This window comes from Oryzias latipes, chromosome 1 (genome assembly GCF_053564925.1).
Source record: "Oryzias latipes strain Hd-rR chromosome 1, Olatipes_Hd-rR_3.1".
NCBI classification, from domain to species: domain Eukaryota; kingdom Metazoa; phylum Chordata; class Actinopteri; order Beloniformes; family Adrianichthyidae; genus Oryzias; species Oryzias latipes.
In genome coordinates this window covers 8,955,001-8,971,581 of record NC_136237.1, presented here as the reverse complement: position 1 = coordinate 8,971,581, position 16,581 = coordinate 8,955,001, and the positions used below count along the sequence as shown (strand labels likewise).

At 40.7% G+C, this 16,581-nt stretch overlaps 1 protein-coding gene across 2 annotated transcripts; it reads right to left on the bottom strand.

Moving 5' to 3' along the window:
• Window positions 1-385: 385 nt before the first annotated feature.
• tmc5 (transmembrane channel like 5) lies at window positions 386-15,435 on the bottom strand. Of its 2 annotated transcripts, none has more exons than XM_011479693.4 (20): window positions 15,305-15,435; window positions 14,836-14,978; window positions 14,186-14,370; window positions 11,832-11,903; window positions 10,890-11,006; window positions 9,719-9,821; window positions 8,247-8,328; window positions 7,911-8,165; window positions 7,648-7,790; window positions 7,411-7,555; window positions 7,142-7,294; window positions 5,977-6,155; window positions 5,038-5,217; window positions 4,867-4,962; window positions 4,709-4,784; window positions 4,229-4,362; window positions 3,745-3,918; window positions 3,559-3,637; window positions 3,387-3,470; window positions 386-3,310 (listed from the first exon to the last, which is right to left on the bottom strand). In XM_011479693.4, exons 2-20 carry the CDS (start codon window positions 14,907-14,909, stop codon window positions 2,600-2,602), a joined length of 3,042 nt encoding a protein of 1,013 aa, XP_011477995.1. In that variant the 5' UTR covers window positions 14,910-14,978; window positions 15,305-15,435; the 3' UTR covers window positions 386-2,599. The 2 variants fall into 2 exon arrangements, with proteins under 2 accessions (XP_011477995.1, XP_078787171.1); XM_078931045.1 differs by having other exon boundaries at window positions 14,836-14,975; window positions 15,305-15,426.
• Window positions 15,436-16,581: the final 1,146 nt, after the last annotated feature.

The window sequence follows — 16,581 nt, the reverse complement described above, 5'->3', positions numbered from 1 at the left end:
GAAGCCCAGCATCCATTAACTTCAATGGGGCTGCTTTGAACAGTTTTTTTTGGCGCTTCGAAACTAGACGGTCAATGGATAAACGCTGCGATTATGTCCCGCCCACGGACGCTCAGTGTCTCTGGGGGTGAATGGGGAGTGGGCTGGCCCGGACTCCGAGCTTCTGCGTGATGATTGGAGGGTCTGTGTCGAAAGACTGCATCTCCTTTTGACTGACAGCAATTCTGTACTATAAGGAATCACTGAAGCTATTCGCGCTCAGTCCCATCGCGGATTTCTAAAGTTCAGTCAAAATAAAAACTGCTGTAACCTATTTGTTTGATATTTGCTTGGCGAAATTGCTTGAATTTCATCATACATTTCACACAATAATACACCACATTCCTTGTTTCAGTTTTACAGAGTTTAATACATTTTTTTTAGATCGTTCATTCATTTCTTCCTTCATTCATTCATTCATATAACGTTAGTAGGGCAGAATTTACTTTTAAATAAAAGGACAATTTTATAATGTAGGCCAAAACTGAGCTTCCCCTCTCTGACAGACCAGTAGCCGCCACTGGTGGCTACATCAGTGGTTACCATCACCAAGTATAAGGAGTGGATGAATAATGGATAGACACTGTAAGCGCTTTGAGTGCCTGGAAAAGCACAGAAAAATTCAATCCATTATTTTGTTTAATTTCCTGTTCCTGTGCCTCATATCATTGTTCTGTACTAATACTTAAGTGTAAAAGAACCCCTGCACTGAAATGTCAACTTGAAGACAAGAACTTTGTATCATGTTTCCACAGTGCTATCAGTTCATCAACCAAATTGAAATCCAAAGGGCTTATCAACTTTCAGAAGTTTTGATCTGAATGAGCATTTCCTGTTTGGAAACTTGCCAGGAAGAACCACTGTTCAAATTTCTCCTTCTTCCTGAGCCATCAAACCAGCCTTGTATTTTTAATCTTTTTTTTTACTGTGGTGGAGCGTGAGAGCAGCATCTGAGGTTAAGCAGTCATTTTATCAGTCCGTTGTGGTGAAGAGAGAGCTGAGCCAGAAAGCAAAGCTGTCAATTCTTCGTTCAAATACTGGCCTGTGGTCATGAGGTCTGGGTCATGACCCAAAGAATTAAGTCCTAAACGCAAGCGGCTGGAATGAGCTTCCTCCGTAGGGTGGCTGGGCGCTTCCTTAGAGACAGGGGGAGAAGCTCGGTCATCCACAGACAGCTCGGAGTAGAACCGATTCTCCTCCACATCGAGAGGAGTTGAGGTGGCATCTGGTTGCCTCCTTGCTCCGAGATTCTGTCTCCCGGCTGGCCTTGCCCCCCGCCCCCTCGGGGAGCTGGAGGAAGTGGCGAAGAGGGAAGTCTGGGCATCTTTGCTTAGACTGCTGGCGCCATGACCCAGTCCAGGATGAGCGGTATTTAGTGTTATTCATAAACACATTTTAGAGGGACCAGTGTGAACCACAGGGGGAAGGAACAGTGCAGTGGATACCCATCCACACAGCTCACCAACTCCCTGCATAACTGGAATTACTCACATTAAAAATCAAACTTTTTTATCTTTTGTCAAACAGGTTTAAACATTTACATTTAATTTCTCAGTTTCCAGATGACCTTAAAATATTTATTTTCATATTTCTTCCCTTATTGTTGAACATGTCTGTCAGTTTTCTGGCATGATCAATCAAAGCTGTCAGAGTGCTAACTTTGTCTTAGTTTGTGAGTTTTTTAAACTGTTCATTAAATTGATTAACATTAAAAAATCTATTAAAAAGATCTTATAGAAGCGTCATAGAAAAAAAAACTTTTTTATTGGTTAGGACACATGATATGCATGAAACAGCATTATCTTGTCAAACTTTTTTTAATATCTGTTCAGGAGAGTTTTCCAATAAATATGAAACTAGTTTAAACTTCACTTCTCTACATGAAAACAAAAAGCACAGTTACTCCGAGGGTAAAACTTTTAAAAAGGTTTTTAGTTCATCATCTACAGTGTTTGAGGATTTGTCTAAAAATATAGATATTAACATTTAAACCAATATAATATTTACAATAATTTTTTACATTTGTTTTTAGAAAAATGGCACTAGAATAAAATTAAAATTACTTCTTAGTAAAAAAATAACAAGAACACTTTCCCTAAAGTATAGTTACTGTCAGCAGTCAGAGCTTCGTCTCCCTCTCTGGTCACCAGAGTACTAACTGCACTACATCTCCCAGCAACCCCAGAGTGCAGTTTCTGGATGCCGCTCACCTGTCTCTCGTCTCCCAATCACTCACAGTACACTTAAGCACTGCACTGAGCCTCCATAAGTGTGAAGTATTGTTTGTGCCACTCTGCCTGCATTACTGAGCGTTATATCCAGACACAATCTTCTGAGTTCCTGGCCCTGTTTTGTTTGTAGACTTTTAGCTGTGCTAATAAACATGCTGCAATTGGAACCAGCCATCTGCTCGTTTTGTGACAGTTTTATATATTTTTTTTAAATCAAGTGAGATGGACCTGCCCTCTCAGGCTGTGCTGCTGTCTTATTGTTTCAGCGTCTTTGGTCTTGGTAGACTTTGTGTTACTCAGCTGGTGGAGTGTGGAAGCCCCCCGACTTCTCAGTAACCATCATCATACTCGTTCTGGGCTTGTTGTCGGGCCAGCATGGCCTGAATTAGGGGGCTGGAGCCAGGCCCAGCTGGGTTCTGTGTTTGAACATGGGCCCACTGCATCCCAGCCTCCTGCTCTGCCTGCTGCCTCGCCTGCATGACCTGCATCATGATGCTCGACGCAGGCGGTTCCTCCTCTGCTCTCAGTCTTGCCTGTGTGGCCTGAATGAAGGCGCCTGAGCCTGGCTCAGCCGGATTCTGAAGCTGAACATCAGTCCACTGCATCCCGGCCTCCTGCTCTGCCTGCTGCCTCGCCTGCATGACCTGCATCATGGCGTTCGACACTGTCGGCTCCTCCTCTGCTCTCAGTCTTGCCTGCATGGCCTGCGATACAGCGGTAGAGACACTTTCCTCCCTGTAGTTATCATGCACCATTTCACCTTCTGCTCTCTGCCGGGCTTCCATAGCTAGTGAGAGCGCACTGAGGGATGTAGGGGGGTCCTCCAGCCTCCGATGGAAGTCCTCGCTTTCTCTTTCAGCCCTCTGGCGGGCCAGCATGGCTTGCATCAGCGCGCTGGAGGTGGAAATGTCGGCGGGAACAGACACTCCATCGCTGTGTCTAGCCTCCTCTTGCTCAGCCTGCTGACGAGCTAGAAGAGCCTGATGCAAGGCGTTGGAATGACTTCCAGAGGAGCCATCCAAGGAAGGTGGATGTGAGCTCTACAATACAGACAGAAAATTGCCAAAAAAACAAGGTTTTGCAACAAACCTAGAGTGAAAAAGTTTGATAACAAACCCTGCCATGCTTTGTGTCTTTCTTTGGCCGAGACTTCTGCAGGTTCTGGAGTTTGTCTAACAAGAAGGACTTATCTTTTCCTTCCTGCAGAGAAGAGTTAGAAAATAAAGAAGGAACAAAGGAATTAAAAAGTCCATCTAACGCTACAAAAGAAAGATATTGAAATGCTCACATTGACAATCCTCTGCTTCAGGAGGTCAATCAGCATCTTGCGGCCTTGAATAAGTTGATAGAAGACGTATGTGATCGCCCTGAACAGAAAGAGCACCGTGTTTCACATGGAGATAAAGGCAAACAAGAAAGCTCAAACCGTTGCTGACATCTGGATGTTAGTGAAGCACAAAGACAGAAAACTTACAGGATGATGAGAGTGATGAGAAAGTAGAAGATTTCACTTTTGATGATGTTTTCGAAGATCCACACGGCCCAGCCAGAACCTGGGAGGGTCTGCAGACCGGCCATCCAGAGTTCAACCACACTGAAGGATCTATCTAGGCCCCGGAAAGGGCCGCAGTTCTGGGAGGGGTTCAGACTACAGAGCAGGACGGGATGAAATAACAGCAGAAACATTCATATTTCTGTTTAGTTTTCAAATTCATGAGGTCAAAGCCTGTTTTTATGTTTGTGATTAGGTTTGGGAGCTCTGAAGTATTTAGTAATGTGCTAACATTTAAATGGACGTTGGTTTAAACATTATTTCAGATAAAAGAACTGAATTCAAGAAATTCATGATTTTCATTTTCAAAAACTTCATTAGTTTATTTTTCACTTAATGTCAGTTTCACATTTCTGCTGCAGAGCGTTCAAAATGTATATAAATGTTTTTGCCGCCGCCCTCTCACCTCCAGGCGGTGTATCCAACTATCGATATGGCTCCCACATAAAAGGGGATGAAGAGGAGGAAGATGAAGATGGTTTGCATCTGTGCTGCCCTGCCGGTTCGACACGGAGGCTGGCAGTTTTGGGTCAGGCTGACCTGGGAGGGGGGCCAACAGAAACATTTACCGTACACACAAACATAATCCTGGCACTGCAAAGCAAACAAACTCCTTTTGTCCGATACAGATCAAATGTCGGATCACACTCAGGTCTTCCCGCTTTCTAAGAATAGTCGACCTCAAAAGCTCACAAAGCAAACTGTGTGGATTTTCCATACCCCTAAATGGAGCTCAAGCACATTAAAGGATTTTAATTAATTATTGAAAAATGTTCACAAACAGAGTAATGTGAGCTATTAGGAAAATACAACATGAGGCCACTGTGACTGCAGAGGCTTTGTTGGGTGCCTGTCAGTCAGCCTCAGGCATTCCTGCTAACATTACCTTCTTCAAATAAAACAAGATGAAGAACTTGAGAATCTGGATGCTCGGTAGAAGAGGAGAAAAGTAGAGTCCAATCCTGTAAGGAAAAAAAAGAGATCTGAAAAACTATAACACCAGCCGGACAAGAAGAGAGCACTTCATAGTTCCTTTTTGTCTACCAGGCCAGTGTCTGTGCATAGATGAGATCCAGGACATTCCTGGCAACATCAAACTCTGGCGGCCCAAGACGCCGATGCAGCTTGGTTCCGATCACACTTTAAAACAAATCAACTTAAATTAAGTTTGAACAATTTAAGAGCAAAAACAGATCAAACTGAACCAGAACTCACTTCCTGAGAAACTCCCCGAAGAAAGATCCCAGCATCAGGAATAAAAAATCAACAATGACCAGACGGTAGAGAGCTTGGCCCACCATGGACTCCCAGCACAGAAAGGATTCTCTCTGAGACACTTCATTCATCCAGTGGTAGCACAGAACTCCCAGAATGGACATCCTGAGCAAGACGTTCCTGCAGAAGCAAAAATGTAAAGAAACTTGGCATCTACTAGAAAGAGTTATACATTTTACACCAACTTTTATTTACTTTTAGGCATAAAGTGCCTTCCCAACACAAGAGTAATATATGACAGCTATTTGTAAAAAATAAACAAATAGTCTTTTTGATTTGTTACTTAAAAAATAGTTTACATTACATAAACATGAACTGAGAAAATAAAGACCCTGGTGGAAAATAATGAAGCTGAGCAATTGTGAATGAAATCCTGAAATAAACTGTGAGTTTTTCTTTTGCTACACCTAAAACTTATTACAGTTAAAGGACCTACACCATGCCAAATTAATTTTTGAGCTTTCAAGTATATTTTAGCTTTCATTCCTCACGAAAAACAACCCCAAAGCGGTATTTTGATCCATGCATGCTAACCTCAATTGAGTACCAGCCCCTCCTAACCCACGAAAACGGGCTTGTTCTTTCGTTGAGAACAGCCCCTTCCAGGAAGAGTCTGTGCCACCAGCACCGCCCCCCGGACAGCACAAACACCCACTTTCTTTGTGAAGCTAGCAGTGATCAACAATACACTTTCATTTTATATGCGCAATATGAACATCCATCTTTGTAAAAGTTGTTGTTTGTTTTCGAGGGCGAGACATAAGCTATGTTTTTTATTATGGGGCCAGGTCAGTCTGGACGCCTTCACACGTCTGTGTTAAATCAAATACTGATTATTTCATGATCTAAAACATTTTAATCTAACAAACAAACCCTCACCTGACCACTTGGCTGTAAATCTGACTGCGGTTGTTTGAGTAGTGTTCAAACTTATTGAAGAGGGAGAAGAAGAGCGGGATCACCAGGTTCATTAGAGACACCACAAAGGGGACGAGCAGAGTCTCCGCCTCCTGCTGCAGTGAAAAGCTGGAAGCGCCTGGCCCCCACTGAGAAAATAACTGAAAGCAAAGACAAAACCAGTTATGAAACCAGGTAAATCATGTGCAGCTGCAGCCTGAGCCTACAGTTCCTGATGCATGCTGGGAAAGACTGTCTACATCACCTTGTAAATGTTTTATGATTCTGTAAAAATACTTTTATGGTGATCTGAAACCTAACAGACATGGATACTTTTGTTCTGCTGCAAGAAAGATTACTCAACAATCTACACTTGTCGTGAAAAGAAAACAACAAATGGCTCTGACAGGCCCTCGGCTCTGAAAGGCCATCAGCTCTATCAGGCCCCTGGATCTAACGGGCCCCCCCTCAGATGGCCCCTTAGATCAAACACTAAAGTCTCAGCTCTATCAGCTGTGTTTGCCAATAGTTGTAAGGAAGCCTTGTTGCCGTGGTGACAGTGGACTGAGAGTCACTGTGAGCTTCAATAGTGAACTTTGCAATGATAACAGATTCATTTTTGGCAGGTGGTCTCTGTTCAGACTATGTTTTTATGTATTTGGGATGTTTGCTAGGCCTCTTCAGAACTAAAAGTACTTCATTAGCAAAATGTATTTTCTGAAACCAAATGTATTTTTTCCTCTCGCTCAACATTCTTGATGAGAATTTTGCTGCGAAACAAAAAGTAAGACTTGTTTTCTAGAAACAAGGTGTGTTAAACGTGAACAAACACATTCCTGTCATGCCTCCCTGGAGATCTCCTGCATTTGAATCACGCCATAATCTTTTCCTGACAGTTACATGTAAGTAGGTCCACTATATTGACTTTCTGTAAATTGTTGCTGCAATACAACAATCCAACTGCGCTCTTTTCCTTACCTTCTTCCTCTCTCTGTGGCAGTTTCGATTTTGAGATGACCCCTTTTTTATTGTTTAGGTTATTGTGCACGCTTTGTGCAAAGTTAGATCTTTTTTCACTTTATGGGCAACATTCCAAAGAGGAATTGTTCTCCCTGTGTGAGATTTAGTTTCTCCTTGACTTGAGTACCTTTTCTTCGTACTGGCAGAGAAAGAAGATGCTGGCAGCACAACCAGCAACCAGTGCGGTGGAAACGAGCCAGGAGCCCAAATGAATCCCGGAGTGCTTTAGCTTTTCACGAAGTGTCAGCAGCTTCTGCTGGGCTTTTTCTGACAGAGACTCCTGGAAAATGAGAGCAAAATCAAATATGGCAAACAAGTTAATCCACGTTTGAATAAAGCTAGCCGTCTGAAATGGTTGTGCTATCCTACAACGCCAAAATCTGCAATGACAGCCACCTTGAGTTGGACTCGGAGGTTGTTCTTCCGCTGAGTCACCGTTTTCTCACCGGTTAGACTAAAATCCCAGCTGCACAGAAGCTGCCATGCACTGGTGGAGGCTGGGTCTACCAGAACAAAGTTCTTCTTGAATGAACTCGCCATACTGCAGGAGGAAACATAAATGCTCAACAGGAAGTCCTAGACCAGGAGGAGGGAATGGAACCAGCATAGATTTAACAGTGCCCTCAAACTCACCTGAATGTCAGGGCGATGCCACACAGCACCATGTACACAACAATGGTGAAGAAGTAAGCCAGCTGTAGGTTGTACTCCACCCCATGCCTTAGGGTTTCGTTGCTGTAGGCACCATAGTACATGACAGTGTGAGTGAAGTAACCCTGTGGACACAAATTCTGGGTCAGAACCTGATTTCTTGATCTTTATTGTTTTATTTTTTTCAACTCAAATAAACCACAATTCAAAATGAACACTTTTGGGTGAAGTCTGGCCCCACTCACAGCTCCAGTCAGTAACTCCAGTCCTCTGAAGCTCACGTTGGAAGTGATGTTGGGGCCATAAACGAGCAGAGGGACGGTGATGAAGCTGAAGTTGACCACGAAGGAGAAAATGTTGAACAGGAGAAGCCACTTGAGAAACAAAAAGTAGGTGAGAACGCTGGTGCCAAACTTTCCTCCAATCTCCTTCATGATGCCGTGCCACAGTTCCAGCGCCTGCCTGGCCGATCGCATAGTGTAACTGCACCTTCTGAAAAACTGACACAACCACTTCTGAACAACTGCAAGGGCTTTTGTACCATTGATAATCTCATAAAAGTACACATTGTTAACACTCACCAGGGATACATTTTCGGATAATTCTGCAAACCATGTGAATTCATGGGATTTCTTGACCGATCTGAACGCCATCACTTTATTCCTGTTCATTTGTAATACAACAATAACATTACAAGCGAGTTCACTCAAACATCCTAGGTGACAATACAACCCTTCACCCTGAATGTAGACAGTTGATCCTTTTTTTCAACCTCCCTTGTTTAGGACAAAAAAGTGATATTTTTCTGCCAAACAGTGTTCCTGACTTCCCTGTGTTTCAGCAAGGGTGATCCCATTTTAAGCTTTGCAGATGATGTTGTTTTGTTTGTCTGATCTCCAGCTATCACTGACTAAAGATGAAAAGTGAATCAACACCTTTCGCTGACCTAGCCTTGGTGCTCCATAAAGGCGTGGGAAATTGCAGCAATCTGGGAAATCTGAAATTTAAAAAATAACTTCCTCTTAATTAGATCATTAAAGGAAGTTATGTGCTCCCTTAAGTGGTCAATGTCTTTCGGTAAAGGCCAAGCCCCCCAACTTAACCCAAATTTGGTACAAACCAGGAAGTAGTAAATGTGGCTGCTCTTCAAAAAAACAATAGAGGTTGGTTGCAGAAGGAACGAATTTACTATTGACTCCTATGTTAAAAAAGTCTGAATTTACACAATATCTATGTGCACGATCTAGTGTCAAAGCTCTTTTTAATGTAAACTGCTTCATGTCCATGACAACTAAAGGGGAGGCAGGATTAAAGTATTCATTTTGCTTTTATTAGAGCTCAAATTTGCACCAATCCGGGTGCTTGTTCCCCCATGTTTGAACTTCAAACTCTCCTTTTGTTTGCCAACAAAGGCCTCTTTTTGTTGCGCAGAATCCAGTGTGTTACTTTACAGATGTTCTATCCAATGTGACTGTGGTAAGGACATGGAGGTCCTCAAGTGGGCATTCCTAATGGTCTACAAGCTTATTTTTCTCAACAACCTGAAAACTCAATGTTCTTTATTTCTACTGCCCGTTTCCAAAGCTAAAACTTCAAAGTGCTTCACATTAAAATAGCAGCACTTTTGAACAGTTTTTTTTTAAAATTTGGCTGTTTTACCAAATGTGAGGGATTTGAGATCATCTAGGAGCTCAAGAATCTGTGCACGTTAGAGCTTAAGGGTGTTATCTTTCTCGTATCAAAAAAGAATCTTAAAGACCTGATGATGCTGATCCAGCCTTCATGCTGCAGTTATCTCCAAACACAATGTTGCCATGCCAACCTCAGCTCTCCAGAGATGTTTTGATAAAAGAAGTTACTGTTGAGTTAAGATAGTGGTTGCTGTGTGGCCATATCTAAATGCTCATTATTGACTAATTATCATGATCGATTGAGCGTTACCTTATAAATAAATAAATAACTTGGGGCCGTCGTTGTTAGGGTGTAATGGTTAACTTGATGGCTTTGAACAGCGCTGAAAGCAGGCTACATGCTTTTGTCTGACTCAACCCACCTTATGTTCTTCTTCTCTTCAAAGCTCATTGTGAGCTCCCGGATGGCCCGAGTTTGTTCTAGAGTGGACATGCCAACAAGCTCCTTCACCAGGTTTTGTTCATCTGTCATGAATGAAATGACAAGTCAAGTGTTGCCTCTTGTCTTTCCCATATCTCATATCAGGAAGGCCTTTTGGCAGCCACACTATGGAGGGAAAATAGTCTCACTGGATTTGTTTGTGGAATCTTTCATTTGAAACTTGTGTCTGCCTGTTTGTATGGAACTTTGGATTTGCATAATACTTGATTTGTGACTCATACAATACACTTTGGGAGTAACTGTGTGTACTTGCAATTGTGTATTTAAACTCAAATATCAAAAACCTACGGATACAAAATACAGTTTTCGCAAGCACAACTTCAAATGACAGCAGCTTAAAACTAACTAACGGGTCCTACGCGAAGAAATCTTTAAATACGGTGTGAGGCTCTTTTTATGTTTTTAGATTTGTGCATAGAATGCTGGGTCATCAGAAATTTCTAATCAACTTACACTGTGAGTTTAACACTTTCTTAAACAGATTGATACGATTTCAAAAAATTGTCTGTTTTTAAAACAGTCATCACAGTTTTCCAGAACATTCCGCTCCCTCTCGGCAATGCCTAAGAATGCCTATTTCGACTTGTTTTTCAAATTTAATTATCAGAGGAAATCTGTTTAACAAAGGGGAAAAAATGTCTAGTTTCTACTAGATATTATTCACAATCTAAGTTCAAAGTAGCTGATAAGAAAACTCTGAAGACCCAGCTTTCTGGCAACATTTAAATGCATCGTCTTCGCACAAATCTGAAGACGTGAAGAGTCTCACAACCCTTTGTGTACTTATAACTCTCATCTGTGAGTAAATGTGTTTTTGTGTGTGTGTGTCAGGTGATTTCTGTGTAGTACTTAAAGATTTGTATGCGTACCAGCTGTTTTCAAATTCATTGTCAACTTTAAGCTGCTGTCATTTCGGGTTTGGGTGCGTAAATTGTGTCTTGTATTCATACGCTTGGTATTCGAATGTTTTTATGAAAATACACAAGTGCAAGTACACACAATTACACACAAAATGTATTGTGTAAATCCATTTAGACTATTTTCTCTCCGCACCACACTTTCTGCTGCGTGAATTCAGGGGAACCGCCCACCGTTTTCCATCTCCTCCCTGATGGCGTTCTCAGTCACATCCACATCAGCAGGACTGGCGTGAGGAAACATGCTCATTCGTCTCATTGCTAGTCCTCTCAGTCTCACGGTCATGTTGTCTGCAGAACAGAGGAAACATCAAAATGGTTCTTTTATGTTGCTTCATTGTAGCTCAGTACAGACTTTTGCTTATCGTAATAAGAGAATCACCCCAGAATTGAGTAAAACTGAACAAATAACAAGACTACAGCTGTTACTGTTTGATCCCACACCTTTATTTTATCTTTACAGCAGTTATGGTCCCAAAGAATCTATTAGACTGTGCCAGAGTGTAATGTGTCATGGCATGCTTTTTCTAAACCTAAAATTTATCAGCTTTATCATCATTCATTTTACATATTACAGTTCCTGTTTCAGTGTTGGAACATTCTTAACCCTTATGCTATCTTGTGGGGTCCATATGACCCCACTCCCAACATTGGGAGTGGGGTCATATGGACCCAACAAGATGGCAAAAGGGTTAAGTCAAACTGAATCCTTTTCAAAAACAAGCCTACTGAATAAAATCCTATATAACTTTAGTTTTATTTTAGATTTTTTAAAGAAAAAAATATATATAAATGTTTATAAACAGTTGTATGAATATTGCTGTATGACTCAGCTTGTGGGGAATTTAAAGCTCATGTGTGTGCATATCTTTACAGCTGGCACAGTCTGAGGTTTGGTTAAGTCTTTCCACTCATTTTCTTTGCCAGCTTCCTTGTTATTTGTGATTTTCCGTCATGAACCTCTGTCAATGATTGTCCAGCATGACTTTAGGTCAGGCTCTCAGACAAAGACTGCACTTGGCTTAGAAAAATAAAAAATATAAAAGATCTCAGCATTAAATGGGACACATAGGTGGTGGAGTGGAGAAAAACTCCTTCAGTTAGTTCAGCTCCTACCTGATAGCAAAGAAGGAAGTCGAGCTTGAGGAGGCTGATTGTACAGATTATCTGCTTGAAACTTGTTGTGATCTGAAAAAGAAGATGAAGAAGGAGAATCAATTTGGCGTCACGAAACATCTAAACAAAACTGAGGTCGTTTAAAACTGAATATTGCCTGCTTTTTTCATGTGGATTCCAAAGCATTTTAGTATGACAGAGACTGTCTTGCACATGGTAACAGCAATAAAATCATATTCAGAGTGTTTCCTCAAGGATTTTTTGGGCGTTGGTTGGAGTATGGTGGGGTGGGGGCATTGAGGAGACATGACATACAGTTTGTTGAAAAGTGAGTTGAAATTTGTATTTTCAAGAATTAATATGAAAAATAAACAAATACATTTAACAACCGAGTCAGATAAAATGAAAAGGATTATTTTGTGAGGAATCATTAGCAAGGTCTGTACCTAAGCCAAGAACACTGAATTTATCTGGGTTAAATGTATTGTAGAACAGCTCATTCAGTTGTACTGTGCTGAATTGAAATTAGTGGCATAACATCTGATTCCCAGTTTGAACATAATTTCTGACCAAACCATCATCATTTATCAGTTAGTAAAAGGTTTATGATGCTTAGAGAGTTGGAGTCAGATATTAATAACTTCATTCTGTCGCTTAGCTTATTCAAGTTACTGATGTTTTTGTGGACGTCTATGTCACTTTCGGCATTTTTTTCTTTCGGGGTCACAAGGTTGCTGGAGCTTGTCCCGGCCACTGTTGGGCAAATAAGGCGGGGTACATGCCGAACAGGTTGCCCGTCTGCTGCAGGACCATGCAATCACTCTCACACACACTCGCACATGCACACTTCAGAGTCACCAAACATCCTGTGAAGCGTGTTTTTGGAAGCCAGAGTGCCCGGAGAAAACCCACTCCGGCACAGGGAGAAAATGCAAACTCCACACAGAAAGGTCCCTGCTGGGATTTGAACCACGGCCTTCTCACTGTGAGACGAGACGCTAACTGCCCCACTGTGCATTCCTCCGCTTGTAAAATCTGTTGTGAGTTATCTTAAGCTGATGAGCCTGCCTTTTATCTGCTACAAAGCTGCTCTATTTCCCAACACCGTATCGCCCCTATGTTCTAAGCCACATTTTCAAATACTGATAATAACTGTAGCTTTTGGAATGACTCTCCTGCCTGCATCTGTACTTCACCTTTTTAAATAATAAACCCAAAATGAATTGTGTTGTAAATGTCAATCAAAAATAATTGGAAACAATGAAAATACAAATCACTTCTTCAAACTAAATTTTAATTAAGCTACATAAATGTAAAGTGAGAAAATGTTTGAAAAATATATATTATTTACTCATTTATTATTTTTACTAAACTCTATCAATTTGACTAAAGTCTTCAAAATTACTTCCAGAGCACATTTTACCATACAGGGAAATTTGTATATCTCTGTTTATTATTTTTGGTTGTTAATTAATCTTGTTATTCTCTGCTTATTGTTTGATAACTTGGGATCTCTTAATTTCTCTTTTACATCCCATCTGGTCTATTTTTTTCTGAGAAGAAGTTGTAATGGACATTGCTTTGTTTAGGATGCACTCTTTCATTTTTTGTAGCTGTGTTCATCTTCAAAAAAGTAGTAAAAAAGTAAGAAAATACCAATTTTTTTTTATTAAGAAAAAAAGAAGAGAAATAAATACACACAATGCTATACATGCCTGTAACTCCCTTGACTTTTTGCAAAGCCAGACCCTTGGCAGTAAAGATGGAGCAATATTCGTGACGTTTAAAGGCGCAGCGACTCATCATTTCTAAAAGAATGTTGAGGAAATACCGTTTTCTAGAATCATTGGAAGGCAAATTTACACAAAAGTACAATTTTTCCCTGTTTTTGCAGGAATGGTGGTTGTTTTGCCCGGCTTGCCTTCAATAAATGTGTTACCTTGTTTCTATGGTAACCCAGGAGGAAGTTTAAAAAAAAGGATTGGATTGCTGTGGCAGAACAGCGATTTTTCACCCTGCACAATAATCTGTTTCTCTCTGAGTTTTAATGAAATTTATGACAAACAAACTCAGATAATAAAGCACTAGTGGAAAAACTCGCTATATTTATCTAAAACAAATGATCTCACAGAGAAAGGTTTCATGCGAAAACAAGACTGTTTGTTTATCTTGTCATTGAGTCTTAATCAGGATGTCTTTTTAATTTAGATTCATAGTGGGGGAAAAATAAACATAAATAGTCAAAAGAATATTTTGACAGATCAAAGCAAATGATGTGAAATTCAACAGATGATTTCAAAATAAAGTGGTGGTTTTCACAGAAAGGAAAGTCCAGGCTTGAAAGTAAAACTTACAGGGATGATGTGGGAATGAAGGAGCCCCTGCTCCTGTGGGGATGTGGTCCATTGGGTGGCTCTCCTCCTGCAAGCCCCCACTGGATGCCCCCCAGGCGGCCTCATCTCCCCCCCCAAGCCTCCCTCCCCACCGGACGGGCTCCTCTCTGGCATACGGGTTTGTGTGGGGGGCGTTACTCCAAGACCTGCAGACAACCACAGAGAATTTGGATTTTAAATGTCGATTTCAATCTGACCATTTTTTTTTTCATTTCACTTTTCTTCAATAAGAAATCCTTTACCCAATGAAGACAATTCAAACTGTTGAGTTTATTCTGGTAACTTTTAATTGAATGCTTATTTTGAACACTTTTGTTTCTTTTTCTTGGGATTTCTTTTCCTTTTTTTTTCTATTTTGTACTGTAATCTAAGCTAACTTCTCTGGGAGTGTAGCTGCTGGAGCAATCAGCTTTCAGTTTTTTATTATGAATATGGTTTTAAATGGACTAAAACACAACTGAAATGCAGGTCTCTTCTTATAAAAGTCTATATTTCAGCATTTAAAATTCCCAACTGATTGAACGTTATCATGTTATTTCCGCTTCTATTCTCCAGTGATCAGTTTTCACCAAATAACAATAATTATGTATTGGAAAAAAACAACCACAAACCTTTTGTCCATTTCCAGCGTCTCACTGTCGTGATAGGCGGCATTGAAGACCCCTCTGCTGCTGTAGCTCGTCATCAGATCCTTCAGTATAATCTTTTTTCGCTTTTTTTCACGTTATTTCTTTAAGCTGCCTTCAAAGTGCTTCTTCAAAAACAGAGAGTGAGAAAAGAAATAAGAAAAAAATACAAAAAAGCACATTAGGCCAAAAGTTCATCATCAGAAAACATTAACTGCCATTAATCTGGTCTGGTTCACATGTGTAGGCCAAGTGGTTTTAGGCTGTTAAGCAGGTGTAATTTAATCTCTTTCGCTCATCTTCATCACTTATTCACTAGGCAGGGTTGGTTTCCATCTCATCTGACTGAGCTGAGTGCTTCTCCAACAGAGTCCGTTTAGCAGCAAACAGAAGAAAGCTCAGAACAGAAATGTCTCTCTAAAGAAAGAACATATTCATATAAAGTCTATCTCACCTCACACCTGATCCAAAAAAGAAGCAGTTCTGGTGAGGCAGACCAAGCAGTGTGAGCAGGAGCAGCTCCTGGGAGTCAGCCCTTCTGTGTTGGTCCACTAAAGAAAGAACAGTTCGTATTCCAGGAAGCTCAAGAGCATAAAGGGGAAAGTCCACCTGTCCTGATCAAGCCAGTCCGCTCGGGCACTTCCTGCAGTGAAATTCTGTTATCTCTGTGCTCAGGCGTTTAATGAACCAATTAAAGGAGCTGCTGAGAGGATTTGCTGGAACCACTTTGACCTGAGCTGCCTCACACTCACTGCATTCCTGCAGACACACTTTACAAAACAAATAAATTAAACATGTAACCTTTCCATCCACGAGTCTGACGTAGATCTGGATTCACCTGGGATTTTTTGTTTTTTTTGTTTGAAACACAGAAGAAAATAAAATCAGTAATATAGCACACAAATGGAACTTTCTATTTAAATCATTTTTCTCCACATTTAAAAAAAGCGTAGAAATGTATAAATTGCAAGTGTTCCTTTTTAGATGTGATTTTTAGTACGGCTGGATTTTGAGGATTTGGGGACAAGTTTGTTACCTTCAAGCTTCTCAACCACAGAGCAGCTCTTCCCTCCTTAAACGAGCATTTTGAACAAAATCCCGTGTTTGCAAAAAACAGTGCCCCTGCAAGAGAGAGAAATTATTGCTCTGCATGGATCTACGAAGGTGTTTCTTGCACCAAAGATACCTCGAAAGAAAGAACCATCAGCCACAGAGTAGAAATGCGGCAAAGATATTATATATTCACTGAAATGCTTTGAAATCTGGTATAACTAATATATTTTCAGAAGTTAAGGTTGATTGAAAGTAATTCAATTATGACTGATTCTAGAATTACATTTTTAGGGAAGCTTTGAACACGGTTGAACACAGAGAGGAAGAAGAGTGAGGTGGAACTGCAGACGATGAGGATCGTATTGCTTTATTTGGCCACCCATTCATTAAGACATTAAGGTTTTGTTTACTGAAGTTCTAACATTACATACGCAGTCTGCTGAAATGTTATCAAATGTAAATCTGGTGTGTTTACCTATTATAGGCCTCTGTGTTTGCTTTGCAAGTCATTTAGTTAATTACAGTATGTTTGTCCATGAAAGAAGGACCAAGATTAGAAAAAAGAAAAGAAGCAGAGCTGGTCGTTGAAGAACCAGGTTAGAATAAGGTGTCATTTACTAAATGAGCTGATCTGTTCAGAATGAAGATGTCCCACTGCCAATGAAGAACAAGGTAACT